This window comes from Chelmon rostratus, chromosome 17 (assembly GCF_017976325.1).
Source record: "Chelmon rostratus isolate fCheRos1 chromosome 17, fCheRos1.pri, whole genome shotgun sequence".
Taxonomy (NCBI): Eukaryota; Metazoa; Chordata; class Actinopteri; order Chaetodontiformes; family Chaetodontidae; genus Chelmon; species Chelmon rostratus.
Window position 1 is genome coordinate 20,807,625 of NC_055674.1, and position 21,939 is coordinate 20,829,563.

At 43.0% G+C, this 21,939-nt stretch overlaps 1 protein-coding gene across 1 annotated transcript in view; it reads left to right on the top strand.

Moving 5' to 3' along the window:
• The window catches only part of LOC121621479 (histone deacetylase 5-like), a 58,872-nt gene that overhangs the window by 19,501 nt on the left and 17,432 nt on the right, over positions 1 to 21,939 (top strand). Inside the window, exons 3-15 of the mRNA XM_041957956.1 lie at positions 10,460 to 10,546; positions 12,325 to 12,587; positions 12,727 to 12,871; positions 12,991 to 13,096; positions 14,820 to 14,953; positions 16,970 to 17,101; positions 17,286 to 17,395; positions 18,712 to 18,828; positions 19,050 to 19,161; positions 19,325 to 19,438; positions 19,548 to 19,741; positions 19,816 to 19,934; positions 20,045 to 20,240. Of these exons, the coding sequence (XP_041813890.1) occupies positions 10,460 to 10,546; positions 12,325 to 12,587; positions 12,727 to 12,871; positions 12,991 to 13,096; positions 14,820 to 14,953; positions 16,970 to 17,101; positions 17,286 to 17,395; positions 18,712 to 18,828; positions 19,050 to 19,161; positions 19,325 to 19,438; positions 19,548 to 19,741; positions 19,816 to 19,934; positions 20,045 to 20,240 (1,829 nt within the window). The remainder of the gene's footprint in view (positions 1 to 10,459; positions 10,547 to 12,324; positions 12,588 to 12,726; positions 12,872 to 12,990; positions 13,097 to 14,819; positions 14,954 to 16,969; positions 17,102 to 17,285; positions 17,396 to 18,711; positions 18,829 to 19,049; positions 19,162 to 19,324; positions 19,439 to 19,547; positions 19,742 to 19,815; positions 19,935 to 20,044; positions 20,241 to 21,939) is intronic.

Sequence of the window (21,939 nt, forward strand, 5' to 3'; positions counted from 1 at the left end):
ACTTTTTTTCTGCCATCTGCAACACACCGGCCACTTTCGCTGCCTCAGGAGCCAGGAAAGCGTTGTGTATGGATCAGGACTCCAGGTGATGTAGACCAGAGAGTCAGTACAGAACCCGTATTTCCTAAATTTGACTCTTAAAAGCTGTTTATCTTCCCACTTCGATTTTGATTCATTCTTCAAGCCGAGCTGAGGGGAGGATTTCTGTAACCTGCAGCTGAGGCTACAACATTAGAAAAGAGGATTTTGTCCCAAGTGTCAGCGACTGGTCATCACAGCCTAAACTGAAGAGCCAGAGACAGCAGAAGCTCGAGGAAAACTGCAGGAAAAGGCAGAGGCTAGCTGCAAAAATCTGAACGGAGACTGCAGCCTGAACAGGCTGCCTTTTCTGGATTACACAATAAAAGCACAGAGGAGTTCTCTGGAATTTTTGATGGAATTCACGGTAATTTTTCAGTCAGTTTTACAATAGAAGCACAGAAACAGAACATTTGGAAGTTTTTTCAATTCCTCCTGTGATTCAATATTTCTGAAACCATATTTTGATATTTGTTTCCCTCCATACTTGGCAACTTGAATCCTAAACTGAGCCATGCCACTATCTCGGAAGAGGAACTGACTGGTGTTTTTTTGTGACAAAATAGAGCGCTGCGTCTTGTCTTGGCATGCTGTTGCATCCCACGGTATCAGGATTGTGCGCCATGTTGCAGACCATCTATGAGACTGAGTCCTGTTTTTCCTCTACCAGCACAGACAGCCACCAACAGCCTCTGGAGCTCCTGAGTGACAACAGGGGCTCCAGCACTGCCATGCCCACTGCCGGTGAGTCATCTCTGGGAAAGGAGGCGGGGAGGGGGGCTGCTGTGCTGGGCCAACAGACTAAAGGTTTGGATCCAAATGTAAAAAGTGTTGTTTGGAAAAAGAGGCTGTGTGTGTGTGTGGTGGTTGTTTGTTGATGGAACAGGATATGAGGATGGACAGTTGGTTTCAGTCGTAGGTTTTCAAACTGTGAGTTGCACAGGGGGAGAGACTTGAGGCAAAGGTACAGCGTGAGGTGAAGGGGGCAGGTGCATGCTGGTGTTCTAAAATCAATGGGAACAACAACATGTTCACCAGTTTGAGGCTGTTAAGCAACTCTAAAACCCTCAACTGCTGCATTTTATGCCAAAACTCGTACTACTTCTCACCTCAGAGTCATCTGAACACAAACATGATGCATTATTTTAAGAATGAGTGTGACCTGTTGTGAATAAACTTCCTCTGCTCAAAAATCACTCCACAACTTTTGTTTTAATTGTTTGCTCAGTATCAAAGTCATCCAGTGATAGGTGTCTGTACATACATGGGCACACAGCAAACAGGAACTTCTAATAGCTAATTCAACAGAGTTTTATCGGTGCCAATTCACCAAAATGTGAACAGATATAGGCTAAAACAAACAGGGCTCAAGCTGTATCCCACAGCTAATTCAGTGAATCCACTGAAACAATATACTTCCTGTTTACATCCCCAAAGCCTGTTGATTATAGAAACTGCACTTCCAAAGCTGAGCGCATGATTATCCCCCAAATAAATGTTAGACAAAATCCACGAATAGTACCTTTTTTATTTTTGTATTTATTTATCATTTTGTTTGGTCAGGCTCAGAATGTCTCTTCATCATGACTGGAAAATAAGAAATGAGAAAAACCTGTAGACAAAAAAAAAAAAAGTCAACAATTTGAGATAATGCCCAGAAATGACAAGGGTGTGGATGCAATAAAAAACACATTAAAGGAATTTCTCATCTGTGAAAGAAGTTGATGCATGAAGCACAATGCCTCCTCAGTTTTTCAGAATAAAAGGGCAAGAATGCCCCAGGTGCTGTTCCATAAATCACTCTCTCGTGATTTACATCTACTGCTGTACACTGCTCTTTGTCAGTTTAGGGAGGATGATAGACCTTTTTAGGGAACCTTTTGAGACTCTGAAGAACATTTTTGAACACTCCGCTGCTCTTGTGTTCAACCACCTCTCAGGACATTACCTTAATCTTTACTTCTAGGTTTGAGTAACATCTCTAATGCTGAAACACACATTTAGAGTGTGCACAAAGATATTCAGTGCCTTATTGAGACATGTGGCTATTTAAAACCAGTAACGTCTGCTGTGGACGTTCGAACTGTGGAGGTTTCGGTACAGGCGAGTCTGCTGAGGTGAGGTGAGCCGGGTTTGGAGCGTGGCTTGATGCCACCTCTTGATGCCAGCAGGTTGTTAATTGGTGCAAGCAGGACGCACATTCACTCTAATCTTCTTTTCAGCCGAAATTACAGTGTTGGCTCGCTGGCGAATCCAAGTCAGTGTATATTTGTGTTTGTGTGTTTGTGTTCAGACTTAACAGCTTGTAGACACTTGAACATGTATGCTAAAGGGGCTCTTTGTGCTTGTGTTTGCTCTTTACTGATATTGATCGCATTTATTCTTGAGGACTGGTTATGCCTGTCATATGGAACTGAAGTGCTACTGATGCAACTGCTTAACTTTAAAAAAAAATGTGAGAACTACACTGTTGGTGACTGCAAATCTGTGAATGAAAATATTGGAGCCAGCAAATGTTTTGTTATTAAAGCTAGTAACTGACTAACTGTTGCCTTCATTTGACGTCATGTTTCTGTCTAAGTAACAAATGAAAGTGCAGTATTCAGTCTCTTTTTGGATCTGTTCTGATCCTCAGTCTCTCCTGAGGGAAGTACCTGTCTGCTCTCTCCACTGTGTTCATCAGCTCGTCGCTCATGTTGTCTGCCTGGTGTTTGTTGCCTCTTATAATTGGTCTGTCTACGCTTTTTTTGCTGGAAACAGCTTGCCTTCTGCTTCTGGAAAAGAGGCTGATGAGAGCTCTGAAAGTGAACCAAAACACTGAGGCTGCAGGCTGGGGGTCAACCAAAACAACGAGCTGAGAGACGCTAAAACACTCGACTGAACTGAGGGGAACTGCGGGTCCATCACCGAGCGACCTCCTTCACATTCACATGCAGTCGCTGCATTGTTCATTTAAAAATACTGCTCAGTGCAGCTCTAACACACACGTGCTTATTGTGTAAGTGATGGAACCAGATGTTGTCAAAGACGTAAAGCATGGCATAGCACAACAGACAGCATCCATTGTGGATGACCTACAGTCTGCCAGCCCATAATACTTCTGACCCACCCTCCGTCTCTATGGCAACGCCACACATGTGACTCCTCTCTCTCTCTCTCTTAGCTTCTAATTTGTCTAAAGTACACACAGCCATTATCCTATTTTTACCTCACTCTCTCTCTTGCTCTGTCTTCTCTTTCCCCCCCTCTGTCTCAATCTCTCTCTCTCCTGGCTTTTTTTAGAGTGTTTTGCAGGGCTGATGTCATAGTGCCTATTTCCTTTTAGCAATGCAGAACGAACAAGACAGGGAGAGGGAGAGAGAGAGAGGGAGAGGAGAGAAAAGATGAATATTGGTTTCCAGAAATACCTCTCAGCAGCAGCAGCAGCAGCAGCAGCAGCAGCAGCAGCAGCAGTGTGAAATAGGAGCGACAGAAACAGAGACTGGACGTCAAACTATGCACTTCTGACTTTCTTATCTCTGTCTTTATTAACCTTTCTCCATAGTTAGCATAATCTTGGCCAGTGCACATTGTAGCATCTCTTTTATTGGCAGACAGTGTCTGATAATGCTTAGAGATGGTAAATGTAATCAGAGGACACAGATGAAGGAGCAAAGGCTTAAGTTCCGATCAGGCTTTTGGAGTCAGTGAAGAATTACCTGCTGTGAAAACAGGCGTTGTCAACTACTAAACCAATTTTGTGTTTTTGTGTTTGTTAAGTCGCCATGTTTGTTGCTTAGCTCTCATGTTTCTGCACTACAACTTCCAGAGATGGTCTGTCTTTTTCTCCAGTTTGTTCCAAGCTAACTGGAAATGCTTCCCGTGTAGCAGGAAGGAGACTTTACAAACTGAGTGCACTGAGCAGCAAACAGCTTCGTTTTCTGGATAAAGGCCGGATCGCAGTCTCTTTGAGGCAGACGCACTCCTGTCAAAGGCAGAAGTTGTAAAATCATAGGTCTTTGTAGTACAGAATGGGTGCTTTCCAGGGGTCCAGTCAAAAAACAACCTCTATTAACTGAAACATGGAGCTGGAAAGAGTCGTCAATTAATCCATCAGTCAATGGTTGGAAATTAATCGGCAACTTCTTTGAGAATTGACTGAGACATTTTGAGCAAAAATGGCCAAAATGTGATTATTAGTACATTGAAGATTTTTTGGTTTTGCACTATCGGTGGAGCAAAACAATCCAGCTGACGAAGTCACATGGGCCTCTGAGATATTGTGATTGCATTTTCCCCAGTATATTGATCGAGAACATAACCGGCAGATTCATTGAAAATGAAGAGAATTGTTAGTCGCAGCTCTGCTGTGCTTACATAATGTGTCCGACCCTCATCTTCATCAGCTTCATTTGAGGTTGAGCTCTTCTGGATCATTTTTCTTTGGTCCATGCTGACTATTTTGAATATAGCAATTGCAACCAACCATTTTCATTATCAGTTGATCTCTGTGTTATTTTTAATGAAGAATCAATTGAGCGATCTTTTAAATGTAAGAAAATATTGAAAAATCACAATTTAAGTTGACATGTTTGAATGTTTCGTGTGGTCCATCCAGCAGATTCAGTTTCCTGTCATAGGCAATAAACAAAAGAGAAAGTATTCACATTTGAGATGCTGGAAACAGTACATTTTTGGCATGTTGTCACTGACACTTACTTGAGCCTTTGTTTAAATAGTTTCCAGTTATTTTTCTGTCAGTCATCTGATCGATTAATTGACTAATAGTTTCAGGTCTAGCTGAATGTAGACAGCATTAGGCCTGGGGGTTGATCTTTAAATACTTTCAGGATCCCACTGAAATCTGTCTCTAGAGCCAAGCATTGAAACCTGTCCAGCACCACATGTTGGCATCAAATGCTTAGTCAGATCGTCAGCCTTATCTGAGATCAAATGATAAGTTTGTCGAAGGTTTTATTCGGGCAGTGTTCTTCTACAGTGCTGGTGCATAGACAAAATTAAATACTGATCAATTTGATACAGTTTGTAGGGATTGTAAAAAAAATAATATGTTTATGGTCCTCATTGTGAGAAATCAAAAAATAGAGCGGATAACATTATTTTGAAAATAATTTGCAACTTCTTTGATAATTCATTAGTTGTTTAACTTTGGTCCAGACTGAAATATCTCGATGATTGGATGATGGTCATGAAACTTTGTTTGATTACTCATGGTCCCCAGAGCATGACTCCAGATGACTGTTGAGATCCCGACTCTCCCTCTAGCGCCACCGTGAGGTTGACGTTTATAGTGTCTTGACAACTGTTGGATGGATTGCCGTGAAATTAGCTGCAGACATTCATGTCCCCCTCAGGACAAATTGTTGGAACTTTTGTGTGATCCTCTCACCTTTCATTTAGCGCCATCAGCAGGTTAAAATTTAATTTGTCCAGCACTTTGGTTTATGACCAAATACCTGCAAGACTAATGACTTTCCCATCAGCCTCTGCTGTACTTTCTATTTCATGCTAATTTGCAATGCACGCACTAAAATGTGCACATGTTACCATCAACCTGTTAGCACTGACACAGTGAGCATGTTATCATGCATTAGCCATTAGCTCAAAGCCCCACTGCACCAAAAGTACAGTCTAACAGAGGTGCTAGCATGCTAGCATTTAGACTTTTTTTAAGCAAAAATGGCAAACATTCAGTTCCTGACTCTGAGTTGGCTGGATTTGTTGCTTTTCTTTGTTTTATGTAATAATCTAGTGAATATTTTTAGGTATTGTACTGTTGGTTGGACAAAACAAGCAGTTTGACGGTGTCACCATGGCTTTGAAGATATTGTGACACACATTTTATAACTCTTTTTTTGACATTTTGTAGACCAAACGATTAGTCGAGACAGTAATTCAGATTAGGAAAACAGAAATAATCGTTGCAGCGCTATATAAAGTATAGTTTTGCCACCAGTTTAAGGACCTGACCAGTAAAAACATGGAACCTTCATTCATAATCTTTGCATAAATTATTTCAACTGCTTGAAAAAGCTTGTCTGTGTGGGTTTAAGTTTTCTGTGCTGCATTAGTGTGATGAATACAGAGTCCTGCTAGCACCAGGGTATAATCACCAGTCTGTGTTCATTTCTAGCGGGATTCACTGACTGGACAAACTGGATGCACAGCCTGTCTTTCATTCTTTTGACTGCTACATGAATTACTGTGTTTAACTGCAGTGAGCTGCAGTCAGCTAGAGGCTGATATGACGGACTGAAATGTTGCCTCTTTGTCAGACTGTATGTTAGTGTGAGAGTGTGTGTGTGTGTTTACCAGACTATAAATGTCTTCAGTTTGACGTCAGACGCTGGCTGCTGTGGAATGCTGCTCTTGTGCCAAACGGACTGTTGTACACACACTCACAGACCAGTCTCTCACATACACATGCACACAGGGATAGTGTGTGTGTTGTAGTGGAAGGGGAGACACGTGCGTCACAGTGAAATGCCAGAATATTTGTTTAGGTAATTTAGATGTGAGTGGCTACACATATATGCACAGACACACGGCCTTGTTTATCCCCACCTCTCAGTTTTTGGGCTTTTTACCAACTTTTCCTCGCAGCAGCCACATTGACTGAGCTAACGAAACAGTCACAAACCAGCAGACCTGAAACTGGACTGCTCCTTTGCATGTGTGTGACAGGGAAAAATAAGTCTTTAATTCCACAAGATTTAGTCAGAAATTAAATCTGAGCTTGCAACTAGCTATAACAATGGATTTGAATGAGTAACCCTGTTACTCACTATACATAAAGTTCATGTTTCCCCTTCTGTGTGTCAAGGTCTGAGTTCAAAGGTCAGAGGTCAGGTTGTGACTAAAGACAGTGAAAATTAGAAATGATGAAATCCTTCCTCCTGTAATTAGTCACAATCCTCCAGGACAGGGCTAATAAGCTTGGCCTCATTGTGGATGTTGGTGTTTGATTAGCTTAGAACCCGCTTGACGCAAAAGAAGAGAGGGCGTGCCAAAGAATGGGAGGTGACCAATCAGAACACCTTCGTATAGAAAGGTCATAGGTCAGACTACACAGTAGGTAAGTCCTAATTGAATTTCCTCCTTGGCTAGCAGACAGGTAATATCCTAACTTTCCAAGATAGTGCAGTGTGTGACATCTTCCAGGAAGTAACCTGATCCAATAGAAGGGGTCAGCTGAGGCCAGGAGAGCGTAGTCACCACAGGCTTGTGGCAGGTCAGGGTCACTTCCCTGCTTAAGGGCACGTTGATAGGTGCTGATAATGACGGGACGCGGAGACCCCCTACCTCTGTCTCTACCTCCTCCATCTGTGTTTCAGGCAGTATGTTAACCTGTTGGCTCTCTTCTCTACCAAAAGCCAACCTAAAGCAATACTCCAAATGGCGTCACAGAAACTCTGTCTCTTGCTCTCTCTCACACACACACACACACACACACACACACACAGTGATCAGTGTAAGCTGATTGGAACAGTTAAGCTGATAGGAGCTTCCGATCTGAGTGCTGACGAGTCTTAGCATTGTATGTTATACTGTACACGAATACTGTAAAAAATGTAATAACCACACACAGAAAGTGTCTCCATCTGCTTGTATTCTAAATGCATTTTCAATTATATATATATATTGAGCCTTTTCTTCAGACATGACATGAATCAACAAAAATAGTGAACAGATAAACTCAGCTGTGCAATAAAATAAAATGAAATACGATTCAAATAAATCAAAAATAAAATAAGATAGCAGTAACATTTCTACAAAGTGCTATGCATTGGATCTCAAACAGGGGCCATGAGCTACTCATCCCAGCCTTCCATCTCTGGAAAGTATGGATGTCATTTGGTGACAGTCGTCTCCAGCGTCAAAGACTGTTGCATGGCTGTAGGAAAGCACAGAGTGGATTGTGAGCAGCCAAAGATTGCAAGGCCAGTCTCCAATTGGATGGTTCTTTATAGGCCATTGAGCACGAGTTGAATATTTGGGCCCAGAATCTAGTGATAGAAGGGCAGAGCCAGAAAATATGAGATAATGTGCCCTCCGCCATTTGACATCTGTCACACAGTGGTGAGACCGAAGGGTAAATCCTGTAACAGAGCAGGACTGTGTTATAGACAGACTTTTATCTCATGAAACTTCACATAATTCAGTGCCCAGTTTTTTTTTTTACAAGCCTTTTGAAGCATCCATACGTGTCAGAGTAGAGGCTGTAGTACAATGATCAAACAAACATTCTGGTGGGCTCTTGCAGATTTAACTTCTTCCTTGGAAGAAGTGTGGAGACACTGGGAATGCAAAAAACAACCCTGATTCCAAAAAAAGTGACACTTTGTAAAAGGTAAATTAAAAAAATGCAATGATCTGCAAATGCTTTCATCCTTAATTCGATTGAGCACATCACAAAGTGTTCATATATTTAATGTTCAAACTGAAAAACTGTGTATCTGATTATGACCAACTAATTGTAGTCACTTCATGAAGGAGGAACAAGTTAACACAGTCCATGTTGTGCTGATATTTTAAAGCAAGTAGTTGCCGAGTGGTGATTTTAGGATTCACTGTGTGCAGCCTCGTCTAAATGGAAGGGTTATGTGGACGGTGGCAACGGTGGTGAGATGGCCCAGGGGCGCCGGGAAACGTCCCTTATATGTTGACAGGTACGATTATACATTCTGAATTTCTCTGAAATTCTGAATTTCATGCCTGTAACATGTTTCAAACGAGTTGGGACAGGGGCAACAAAAAATGGCAAAGTTGTGGAACGCTCCAGAAACAGGTTTGGAACAAGTGAACAGGTTCGTTGGTAAAAGGTAATAGTGTGATTGGGTGTAAAAGGGGCATCCCACAATCAATAATATCATCCAAGGATTCAGAGAATCTGCAGAAATCTCCTAAGGGGCAGGGACAAAAACAACCTTAAATGGATTGTATAAAGGACGTTAGCACATGGGCTCTTGAACACTTTGGAAAAACATTGTTGCCAATCGCAGTTCGTTGCTACATCTTCAAATTTAAGACTCTACCATGGAAGTGAAAACCACATATCAACAGCTTCCAGAAACACCAAGTCTTCTCTGGGCCCGAGCTCGTCTGAGATGGACTGATGCGAAGTGGAAAAGTGTGGTGGTCTGACGAGTCCACATTTCAGATTGGTTTTGGAAATCATGGATGTTGTGTCCTCTGCAATGAAGATGAAGTGGACCATCCAGATTGTCACCAGTGCAAACGTTCTGTATCTGTGATGGTATGGGGTGTGTTAGTGCCCATGGCATGGGTAACCTGCACATCTGTGAAGATACCATTAATGCAGAAAGATATAAACAAGTATTGTGGCAGCATATTCAGCCATCCAGGTGACGTCTTTCTTCAGTCCCAAAATTCAACAAAGTGCAGTGGAAACAGGTTTAGGAAACAAATCGTGACTTACATGGAACAAGTGACCTAAACATCAACTGAAGAGATGACAACTTCAAATCTGTGTTGAGGGATGAGGAGACTTTGAGTTGACAACACCAACTGTTAGTATGATATAGAGATAGAGGATGGAAACATTGATTGAGAGTCTGTGTGATTAAGTATAATCTAAATGTGTATATTTCGCAAGAATAGTCAATGTTCCAAAACATTGTGTTTTGAGGCCACCGTCTACCAAATATATCTACTTTGCTTTAAGGAATTTCCCCAAACACACTGACAGATTTGAAACGATGATGATGAATTCTTGCCTCAATGACTTCCCATATCTTTCATTTCACATGGTGGAAAGGTAGCTAATGCCACTCTGGTGCCTGGGGCGGGAAATCAATATTAATCTGTCATACTGATTAGCCCAAGTGGAAGCCACAAATCCAGATCAGCACAAGATGGTGCATTTCTTCACTGATTGAGGGGAGGGACACATTTACACTTGTAACATTTCCTATTATTCTCATTTCTGTAATGCAACAGAGCACCGGCTCGTCCGGCAATCCTTTTCACCATACTGCTATAAATAACAGCTGGTTTCTCTGATCATTTGTGTCTGAATATGTATGGTGCATGTTAGCATATTCTGCAGTGCCCTTTAGTCTAGCCTCGCTAATAAAAGGCTAGGCTAATGCTAAGGTAACACCAGGGTAATTCTAAGTCCAATGCTAGGCTAATGCTAGGCTTGTGGCTATTTTTAGGTGGCAGGATGCGGCATTCCTGACTTCTTACAACACTATCAAAGCTCATCTGAATGAAATGGGAACTGCCTCTGTGTGTGGGGGGGGGGGGGGGGGGGGGGGGGGGGGGGGTACGCGATGAATGATGTAATAGTCTGACAACCTTTCCCAGACTGATCAATCATTCTTTTCTTTCTTTCTCTCTCTTTCTCTCTGTCCTGCAGTAGTGGAGGTGAAGAGCAGCCTCCCATCAGGCATGCAGAGCCCAGTAGGAACAGCAAGTGAGCAGAGAGGAGGAGGTGGAGAGGGTGGTGAGTAGGGAGTCCTCTAATAGTGTCACCAGAAGGATTTTTGTCAAGTCTGACAGATCACATCGGTTGACTCCGAAGACTGCAAGTTTAAAAATGAAAAAAAAAAATCTGGTGGCGTGCAGTTAGAAACAAGTGATCTTACCAGACCTTTGTAGTCTGCTTGGGGGTAAAGGCTCCAGGCTAGATTAGCTGCTGCTAGAGCAGCACACCCAAATCTCAGACTGAACCGTTGGCGGTCGAGTTGCATTGTTGGAATCCAGGCACGAGGTTTTGACAAGGAAGAAGAACGCATGGAATAAAAAAGATGATATCTCTGGTTCTACTGCATCAATTTTAATCCTATAAAAAAATTTATACAATAGAAAAAACTGCTGAGGTGTTTCTCAGTGAATGCATGAAATCAATCAAAGTCAAATAATTAGTCATCCATCCATCTCAAATCTGCGCAGCAGATGCTGGGGTCCTATAGGAGCAACCAGGCAAAGTCTAAAACCAAATTTCTGTGAATGCGAGTAGCACTGTAGAAACCTACACAGAAGGTTTTGATTTATAGTTCAGCATCAGATTTCATGTGTCGATGGCATTGAGATACATGGCCAGGCTGTATCAAGAACAGAGACATTTATACATATTTGATTCTCCATCCCATCGGCATGTTTACGTTCATACATTCAGTGGATTGGGCAGTGGAGACCTTTGCCTCCAAGGTTGCTTCAGGTTGTAGTGGAGTAAATGATTCTTGGGCAACTGAATGGCTTCCAGGGGTTTATCACAGTTAAGGCATCAGTATGCTGAAACCAAAAAGTGCTTGTTGGATAATTGAGCCGGGTCTGAAACACCCTCCCTCAACATCTTTCAGATGTTAAATTTAGGCCAACATTTGTCATTTTCTGAAACTGACAATCTGTCAAGCTGACCAACTTCACATAGTGAAGCGACGTCACTGTCAAGCTCTGGTGTTATTCCTCACTTTGTGCACATCAACACGAATGCCTCCTTGAAAAGATTGTTGAAAAGTGCCAGTGTCCCAGCATTTGAATGATCATTGCTTCTTGCCTCTATGATACAGTCTATGACAGTTAGGCACTCTGTTCTTAGAGTGCAGGGCAATGACTGTCAACTGCTGGACCATGGGCTGGCTCTGGCCCACCAGAGCATCCCATCTGGCCTGCAGAATATTAATGAATTCAGAAAATGTGCACATCATCCAGTGGAAGAGGCCCAATCCATCCTCAGAGTGATGGTTGATAAGCTCGCCAACCTCCTTATTCTCCAACTCAGTGTTCTCTAGTGGTGTACCCACCATCAAACCACTCAGCTCCCGGGCCGGCCGTTCCCTGGAGCTGACAGCAGGGAACTGGCTGGACTACTGGAAGTAACCCTGGTGTTGCCAGAGAATCACTAAGCTTGTCTGTTAGACAAAAGAGGGCTTGCTTGGGTTAATTTTTGTTGGCCAGATGCTGTATTGAGTCTCAAACTTTTTTTGGCCTAAAGAAATGTCATTTTTTTTATCTGAAAGTTGCTTGGAAAAGGTTTGTCCCTTGGAAAAATATTGTTCATGACTCCCAATGTAGGAGATCATCTGAGTCCTTCATGTTTCCAGAAGTTTCCAGAAGCCAATTGTATAGGAAATAGAACATGAAAATGTGATGCAAAGAAAAAACAACGAGAACATGATTAAAAACAAAAATCACTTGAATTAGAAAAGGGCCAGTTTTGAAAGTTAAAACAAGCAGAAAAACAGACAGTTGACCTCTTGTCCATTGCTGCTCTTCCAGGTGGGGGTCCGGGAGAAGGCCCAGGAGGAGGAGGGGGCCCAGTGGACCTGCGGACAGAGCCCAGGGTGGGGTCTCTTTCTGGGGGCGCGGCAGCGGTCGACACAACCCTGAGAGAGCAGCAGCTCCAGCAGGAGCTTGTGCTCCTCAAACAGCAACAAGAACTCCAGAAACAACTGCTGTTTGCAGAGTTCCAGAAAAAACACGAGGTGCTCACCAGACAACATGAAGTCCAGCTGCAGGAGCACCTGAAGGTAGTTAGTAAGGTAGTTAGTCTCTGAACCTATAAACTAGCTCATCCACGAGACACAAACTTTCATCTCTCATTTGTCGGTTTGCCAGCCTGTCAGTGGCTCAGCTAGCCAGACGGGTTATTTGTCACTCAGTGAGATGTTTCTGTCTAAGCAACAACAGGAGCTGCTGGCAGCAAAGCGGCAGCAGGAGCTGGAGCAGAAGAGGAAGCTAGAGCAACAAAGACACGAAGAGCAGGAGAAACATCGACTGGAGCAACAGCTGCTGCTGCTGAGGAACAAGGAGAAGGGCAAAGAGAGTAGGTTACACTGCTGCTACCGCTTTTACCACCAGGCTATGCACGTGTCTACAAGCTGCTGCTATAAAGACAGTGAATTGTCCTGATTGCCGTCCTCTCTCTGCAATGTCTTTTGGAAGGTGCCATTGCCAGTACGGAGGTAAAGCTGAAGCTACAGGAGTTCCTTCTCAGTAAAAAAGAGCCTGGCATCGGTGGACTGAACCATTCCTTCTCCCCAAAGTGCTGGTGAGGCTCGCAGAGGGCTCAGTCTGTCCCTGGACACATCTGTCACATCGCTGTGACATCACATAGTGTCTCAAACTGACCTACAGTGTAAATATATATTGTTTTTAATGTAAATGTAAGCTGCAGCCTCTGTGCTGCAGCTTACATACACGGGAGAATGTTTCACAGATCAGAGGCTGTGATCCCTCTCATTGTGAGTAGCGTCCTGGTAAAAAGCATCTCAGAACCACTCCGAGGAATCACTCTGAAAGTTAACTTAGGACTAAAAACACTTGAGACTACCGATGATGACTTATGAAGTGTCCTACGCTGCCTTACGTGCAGGCAAAAATTTTCGTTTCTGTAATGCCACCCAGGGAAATGCACTGTAAAAGCATGATGACACCTCAAATATTATAACCCTGCTATTAGCTAGATGTATTAAAATACACCTGCTGTAATTGAGACATCCTTCATTATGCAGGTGACATAGTTTGTTATCATTAAGAACTCATCGTGTGTGTTGTGAGGCGCAGGACATCGCCCTCTGAGGAGACATGTGCTCTCCTCTGCATCCCTCACAAAGTCAGTTTGAAAAATGATTCTGTTTGTTAAATTAGGTTTCGATAAGCTTAATGTCATCAGGCATTTCCCAAAACGTCTCCTCTCTCACAGAATATCTCAAACTCCATCTTCTGGCAACTCCCAGCAGGTAAAACACCTCTCGAGCTCCTAAATATCGTCACAGACATGAGTCATTTCCTGCATTAAGAAAGTTTCTAAAATACTTTTAGTCCTAGTCCTAAAAGTTGGACCAAAAACGCTTCACACTGAGATTTTTTCGCTGTTGCCATTTTTGCGGTTTGATTTTCTGCTTAAAGAAGTGCGTGGCCTGACATGACATGTGCTTAACGTGCTCAACAGTGACAGTTACCACTAGACTGACAACACTCCGACCTCAGAGCAGGACTTTCAGCAGCGCAGCAGACATTATGATGAGGAGTTTCAGTCATGGTTAAAGTGGAAATGCAGACAGCAGCACATTTTTTATCTGTGGCCTTACTGTATATAACTTAACCTACGTAACTAGTTATCAAAAGTATAGGTGAAAAACTGTGATGCTAAAATCAATAGAGATTTTGACTTCATACTGATATTTATCAATATTCCATTTACATGATAGAATGTAAGTAGACAGTAAATACATGTACATACAAATTGGAACAAATAAATTGATCCAGTGAGTTCTTGAATTGATAAGACATTGCCAGTATGGACAGATATTGTTGGTGTCTTTTTGATTTTATGGCCTTTGAATAAGTCCTGTCTTATCTGAAATAGGCTGTGACACACGTTTACACATCAGACACCCATTTTGGGGTCAGTCTTTGCAAAGCTTTTTCCCTAATTCATTTTGCACCACTGTTCAGCAATGATCAATCAATCAATCAATCAATCAAGAGCTACAGAGAAAATATTTCTAGTCTCAGGAAAGACATTCTAGGAAATGTAGGAAATGACTAAATGAAGTACAAGTACACTAAGCAGGCTGACAGCACATGACTGTACTAAAACACTTTACCATGTAATATTGTGACATGTGATACTGTTTTACGAGCCGTCTAATTCGCTTTCCCCCTGTGTGTGTGTGTGTGTCTGTGTGTGTGTCTGTGTGTGTGTCTGTGTGTGTGTCTGTGTGTGTGTCTGTCTGTGTGTGTGTGTGTGCGTGTGCGTGTGCACACAGGGGAGCCCAGCAGAGCTCCCTGGAGCAGGGCTCTCCTCCGCAGAGTAACACCCCGGGAACTCCTCCCTCCTACAAACTGCCCCCGCTGCTGGGGAACTATGAGGGCAAAGACGACTTCCCACTACGGAAGACAGGTAGGAAGGAGAGACAGGCAGAGGGAAGGTATGTGTGTGTGTGAGTGTGAGTGTGAGGTTTGTCACTTGCCATGTAAAAAGTAGATTGACGAAGGCCTGTGCGGAGGTGGAGTGTTCATATATACATATATAAAAATATATATATATGTATGTGTGTCTGTGTGTGTGTGTGCGTGCGAGTCAGTCTGAGTCTGACTCACCAGGAAATAGGTAGTCTAAACCTAGAGATCACACACACACACACACACACTTTTTCAGATATAACTGATACCATATGAACATGTCCATGTGAGGACAGAGGTTCTGTCCCTACAGGAACCTGAACTAACTGTTCACTAGGTTACTATTATTATTATTATTATTATGTATCCGTTCTCACATGGCACATACGTAGTTTACAATGATAACTGTGGCAGATTTGCCTTTGAAGTGGAAAGTTAGATTAAAATGTATTTTAATTAAATTTAAATCCAGGCTTCCTATTTGTAGCCACTGACTGCCAGCAGAAATGACAGCTGTCACTTGCAGACTTTTTTCAGCTGTAGCAAGCTAGCATTTTAAGATAACGTTCGCACCATGAGTTGGCTTGAAATGTCATCGCAGGCTGACTTTTAAATGTTTCCAGCTGGCGCGTGTTAAAACAATAGTTTGCATTTGTTCCGGCTGATGATCCACTTAGGAGACAACAGGAAATACTGTGAAGAAACAGCATTGTTCATACATTGCAGTGTCGAGCTAGTTGTAGTATCTTAGTGCAGTATGATAAGGAAAAAGGTAAGCTCAAGAACAAAAAAAAAAAAACATTTGACCACTTAGCAGACATGCTTATTTGTTTTTTATTCATGGCTTTTGAAATTGCGATGGCTTACCAATGTTATCGGGCAACATAACTTTCCCAAATCCAGTAGCAGGACAGAGCTGCCATCAGCCTTAACTCTAGCATCAAACCCCACAAACTAATATAACGATAACATCATGATAAGTCTTGATGTTGGGAGTAAAGTCTGGTTCCTACTGTAGCTAGTGAGTTAGTTAGCTGTACATGCTATTGACATGATATAGCTGGAGCCATGCAGCTATGCAGCTTTTAAACCAATACCAGTTCAGCAGCAGAACTTATTTTCTTTTGTGCCCCACTGCTTTCCAGACAGACCCGACACATGTCAAAACAGCCCACCATCAGGTCTTCTTTAGCGGCACTTACACAAATCAGATTAACTGTGGTTAGGTTCATTTACATCTGTGGTTCTGCGGTCTTAGTAATTACGTGCTGAGAAATAAATCCTCCAAATGTGCCCCGCAGCCAATAGATGGAGTGAATGGATTAATAGCATACATTTAGAATATTGACATTTAGACCGCTTGTGCAAACTCCCTTCATGCAAGTCTTACTCAGTCAGATCTGTCACTGGCTGCCCTGAGGCCTCGTAGTCAAATGGTCAACAATAACAAAACATCCAAGTAGATTCAGGACTGTTGGACACTGTTCAGGCAGCTTAAACCAATAAAACCTGGATGCTTTTGCCTCCTCCTGCTCCCTGCCCTTAACCTTGACCTTTAGACCGAAGCTACCTTGAAATACACCTGCTGTAGCCGCTCATCCGACGAGCAAACTAGCCAACCAAAATGTGATGTAGGATTACCAGACAGCCTGCGCTCCTGTATCTGCCCTGATAGTCTCTGGTTGGCAAACCACCAGGCATCTTAAAATACCCCCATGAGATACTCTGCCAAAGAAAACGCTGAGAAACCAAGAGATACAAAAATGACAATGAGACATAAACATTACAAGAACGCAAGATTTAAAACTCAAAAAGGCAAAATCAACAATATACAAAAGCAACTACATTGACATAAAACGTATATTGTTGTTTTGGCTGTATTCCAAACAGACTGTAAGATAACAAAGAAGCGTCATTGATCGGTGCATTGATTGTTTTGGCTCCGAGCTGAGCAGGTTTCATTCCCTCTCTCTCTCTCTCTCTCTCTCCCTGTCTCTCTGGGTCTCTCGTCCAGTCTCAGAGCCGAACCTGAAGGTGCGTTCACGGTTGAAGCAGAAGGTGGCAGAGAGGCGGAGCTCTCCACTCCTTCGCAGGAAGGATGGAACGGTTATCAGCACCTTTAAGAAGAGAGCCATAGAGATATCAGGTGAACACACACACACATGCACACACACACTACTACTATACATACACAGTAGTTGTGTGTTTAGTGTGTAAACTCAGTATAAATAAAATATTTTAATAATACATTGCACATGTTATGAATGAAGCTGAAGATTAATTTCTCTCTCTCTCCCTTTTTTCTTTGTGTGTCTGTGTCTCTCGACCAGTCTCCTCCCTCTGTAATAGTGCTCCCGGTTCAGGTCCCAGCAGTCCCAACAGTTCCAATTCAGCTATCGCCAATGGCAACACAGGATCAGTCCCCAACATACAGACTGAGGTGCACACACACACACACACACACACACACACAATGCTTTATTTAAAGATTTAAAGTTATTCTGTTGTTCTCTCTACCACATGCAGAACACGGGTTTGAGTCATTTTCACTGTTTATTTCTTCATGCCAGACACACAGCTCGAGCCTGCCACCTGCAGTTCACTGTGGGTCAACAAATGCCAAGTCAGTTTATTGTACATGTGCAAAACAAGTGCTGTACAGAAATGTTAAATACATTAATAGATCACAGAAATAAATAGGTAATGTAAATAGCTGTAACAGACAAAATGAAAGCAACTTTATAGTTTTATTACAATAAAGGAGGAAAGGCCAGGTCTTAGGATGGAAATTGATAGTGGCGATAGATGGGCAAGACCCATCAGCAACAGAAATCACTTGTCGCCTTCGACTATGACTGGGAACATGTAATGGTAATATGGAGGACTAGTTAATCAGGGAATCTGAGGACTTTGCTATTCATTTTCTTTGTTTTCTTCATTGTCTGTGCAACTTGCTGCACATTTGCTATACAGTTGTGCTTTCTGTATTGTGTTGTGTAAAAACAGATCCCAGCAGAAACAAATATAATGCAAAGTAAATGGGGTCTAACGTGGAACCTTAGGGTCACCACAAGCAACATGGGCAGGAAAGGATGGAGAATTATCAAGGTGTTTGTCATGGATGGAATACTGGGCCCAACTGTGTCAAACACTTCCTTAAGAAATCTGTGGAATTATGTCCACTGAACAAGTAGTGCACTTCAAACCTAGCAGGACTCCTATTGAATTGAGTGCTGTTTAACAAATGTGAAGAAGTTGTGGAAGTTTCCGTGGAGAAGGAGTGACTGTTTTTGTGTTACTGCACAGAAACATAATTCCTGGGAAGTAGTCTGCCGATATTAACAAGGGATAATGAGGCTTGTAAATGCTGCTTCACAAGCATCGTCATTTATCCCAATATGTGCAGCTTTGCTTTTATATGAGGACTGAAGTGGAGTGTAAACAGGAAGTGGGGGGGGGGACAGCTGGACAATTTTGCTTATTGGCAGATGTGTTTGATTGGGATATTAGATAGTTATTAAAAATCCACATTAGCAGCCAAGTCCAAAGAATGCAGCTCTGCTAAGATGATTCAGAGGGTGAAATGACTTGATGTGAGAGAGATGCTGTTAGTCAGTGTTTACAGTAAGTGTTAAAAACAATGGTTACCATAGCAACTTGGATGAACATACAGACCACCCTCTCAACTACTGCTAACGTTCCACAGAGCAAGACACCTGAACTAACCAATCTCCCTGTGTGTTTGCTTATCTGCAGCTGAGGTCTCTCCATCAGACGCTGGGGGCTGATGGGACGCTGAGTCCTCTGAATCTCTACACCTCGCCCTCCTTGCCTAATATCTCCTTGGGCCTCCCTGCCAACACACACATCACAGTGGGTCAACACAACACACACACATAACCATATAGGCAGACACAATACATACTATGCATGTCCCTGTGTGTGTGTGTGTGTGTGTGTGTGCGTGTGTGCGTGTGCGTGTGTGTGTGTGTGTGTGTATAATACAATACAATACAGAAATGGCAACACTAGTGATTGTGTGGTGATTACCTAGACTTGCCTGTGTGGTAACCGTGGTAATGCCCCCTCTACAGCCTTCGCAGAAGCTGTCTACCCAACAAGAGGCTGAGCGTCAAGCCATCCAGTCACTGCGAGGGGGCGGAGCTCTAACAGGGAAGTTCCTCTCCACATCCTCCCTACCTGCAGGTAAGCTTTACCATAGCTCATTATGGTTTAATTGTGCATATGTACACACACACACACACATATGTGCTGTATGTATAGAAATATATATGGGAATACAGGTGCGAGTTTTGAAATGTATTGGACTATTCTGAATTAGTAATGATTTGATAATGTTTCCTTGCAGGGGTGGGTCATGATGTGGAGACACCGCCCCCCAGCTCTCATTCTGCCCATTCCTCATTATTGCAACATGTACTACTACTGGAGCAGGCCAGGCAACAGACCGCAATGCTAGCTGGTACACACACACACACCCTTGCACAAGTAGTCAATACTAACATCCATGGTAGTGTCCACCCATAGTATCCAACTCACTGTCTTCCTGTTACAATCCTCCACCCACTCAGTCCCCATGTACAGCCAGTCGCCGCTGGTTACAGCAGAGAGAGGCGTGTCCGGTGGAATGCGGGCGGTCAACAAGCTGCCTCGCCATCGGCCATTGGCTCGGACGCAGAGTGCACCTTTGCCCCAGTCCCCTCAGGCCCTGCAGCAGCTGGTGGTCCAACAGCAACACCAGCACTTCCTGGAGAAACACTACAAGGTACAAGCGTTCACACACACACACAAAATTTCACATATGCACGTTTACACACTAACATTACCTCGTGTGTGTAGATGCTATCAAAGGGGGCAGAGCTTCCTAGGCCGCCGCCCACCCACCCAGAGGAGACAGAAGAGGAGCTAACAGAGACCAATGACATGCAGGAGGATGACGGAGGAGCAAGCCTTCACAGGTGTGGCATTTCTGACAACCAATCAGTCGCTATGAATGAATCTATATATATTTATGTTATTGTAATCACCTGAATGTTTTTATACCTGCCATGTTATTCTGACCAATCAGGCTTCAGAAGGAGGGGTCGGACGACAGCACACCCCCGTTTGAGGGACTTGGTGTGCACGTGAAGGGCGAGGAGGAGCATGGGGCGGTGCACGTGAAAGGGGAGAGTACCGAGAGCGAGCTGGATGAAGAGGAAGAGGAAGAAGACATCATCCAGCTGAGGGAGGGCGACGAAGAGGAAAGGGCGGGGTACACACAGGTTTGTGTGTGAACACAACATCTCAGCAGCTCAGCACATCCACTTATATGAGATGCTGATTGTGGAGTAACTCAACAAATTAGAAATAGAAATTATGATTTGTCAAAAAAATATTTCCAAATAGTTTTGTTAAGGAGAAAAACAAGCATCTAGATGGGATTACACATTGGTGTGATGCTGATCTTATTTAGTGAATTTAATATCTAGTAAGCTACCAGCTATGATAGGCACACACAGTGCACACCTCCCACCAAACCTGAGTCAGTTGTAACACATTGAAGCATGAATACATTTTTTAAATAACTAGATAGATAAACAGTTGGGATACCAAAAGTAAAAGATAAGTGGTTGAAAGGTCCAGTCTCAAAGAAAAGCAACCATGACAATTCAGTTGCATGAAAAAAATACTGTCACGATATCCACCTTCTGTAGTGACAACTGAACATCCTCTTTGACGTGAGCACATTATAACGTGATGGGTGGGACTGACGAGCGAGCTCATCAGATAGGGATGTGGGGGCAGGTGAGACAAAAACAGTTCGGGAAGCACTGCTCCAACGTCTCAGATCCCAGGTCAGTCTTAAATTCAGGACATTTTGGTTACGCAGCATCATCCCACAGAGGGATGAATCACACGAATGCATCATCAGCCGACCTCCCGCTGTTTTCTGTCTCATCGTGTGTGCTCCGTTACAGATGTTGCTGTGTGTTAGCTATCTGACTCATCGCAGCTAACGTTTGGCCCGTTACTTCAGTCCAAACCTGAGATGGCCTCGGGTGTTTTTCACCCTCGCACGACTGTTTTCACACATAGAAATGCTGCGCTGCAGTGCGTTTGCGGATCACAATTGAGTATTCTTTTTGGGTGCTGCTTCTTCAGAGAAACAGCACATTGTGCTTTGGTGAGCTCTTTACATAACATACCTCCATACCTGTCTGCTCCCAATGAAAAGTGCATACATTTATTCTACCAAAGTTTGACAAAGTGTTTTCCCGGCACAGAAAATACCTAGTGTTTCTGAATAAAGGCTGAACACTCTGGTATTTGACCAGTTGGTTTTGTGCAGCTGTTTGAATAGTGATGTTGTACCATGTGCAGACCTGAAGTGCAGACTGCTGAAGCACTCTGATTGAACAAAAAGCTTTTAATGGAGTTAGCAACACAACACAAATTATTCCAGCATATCAACCTTCTCAGAAATTGAATAGAGCTCTTTTGGAGTGGAGAACTTGAGGCCTCTCCACATAACCCCCTTCCTATTTATTCTGTCCTCGGCCATAGCAGCATCATTTCACATTTCCATTGTGCTGGCCCTGCTGCCCAGCCCACGCTATGTAGTATGGCAGAGAATCATGTTTGTTGGGTTGCTCTTTTAGGTGCAACACAAGACACATGTCCACACCGCTGGACGAGAAAGAGACATTAGCTGGAAAGCTTGTGAAGTAGTTGTTCAACGTCTGTGGCTCTGTCACTGTCAATAGACTGCTGTCGTTAAGACTTTATCTAAATACAGTTTAAAATGAAATGATTTTATTGGATGATTGGATTGTGTGTAGAGACAGACACAGCTGGTTAATTAATAAAAACATGTCGTTTAATTTCAGTTTCACTTTGAAGCCGCACTAATCACTATTTTTATGTTAATGGATGATATGACTGTGAAAGAGAGAGCGAAGACAGAGAGTCTTTCTTTCATCC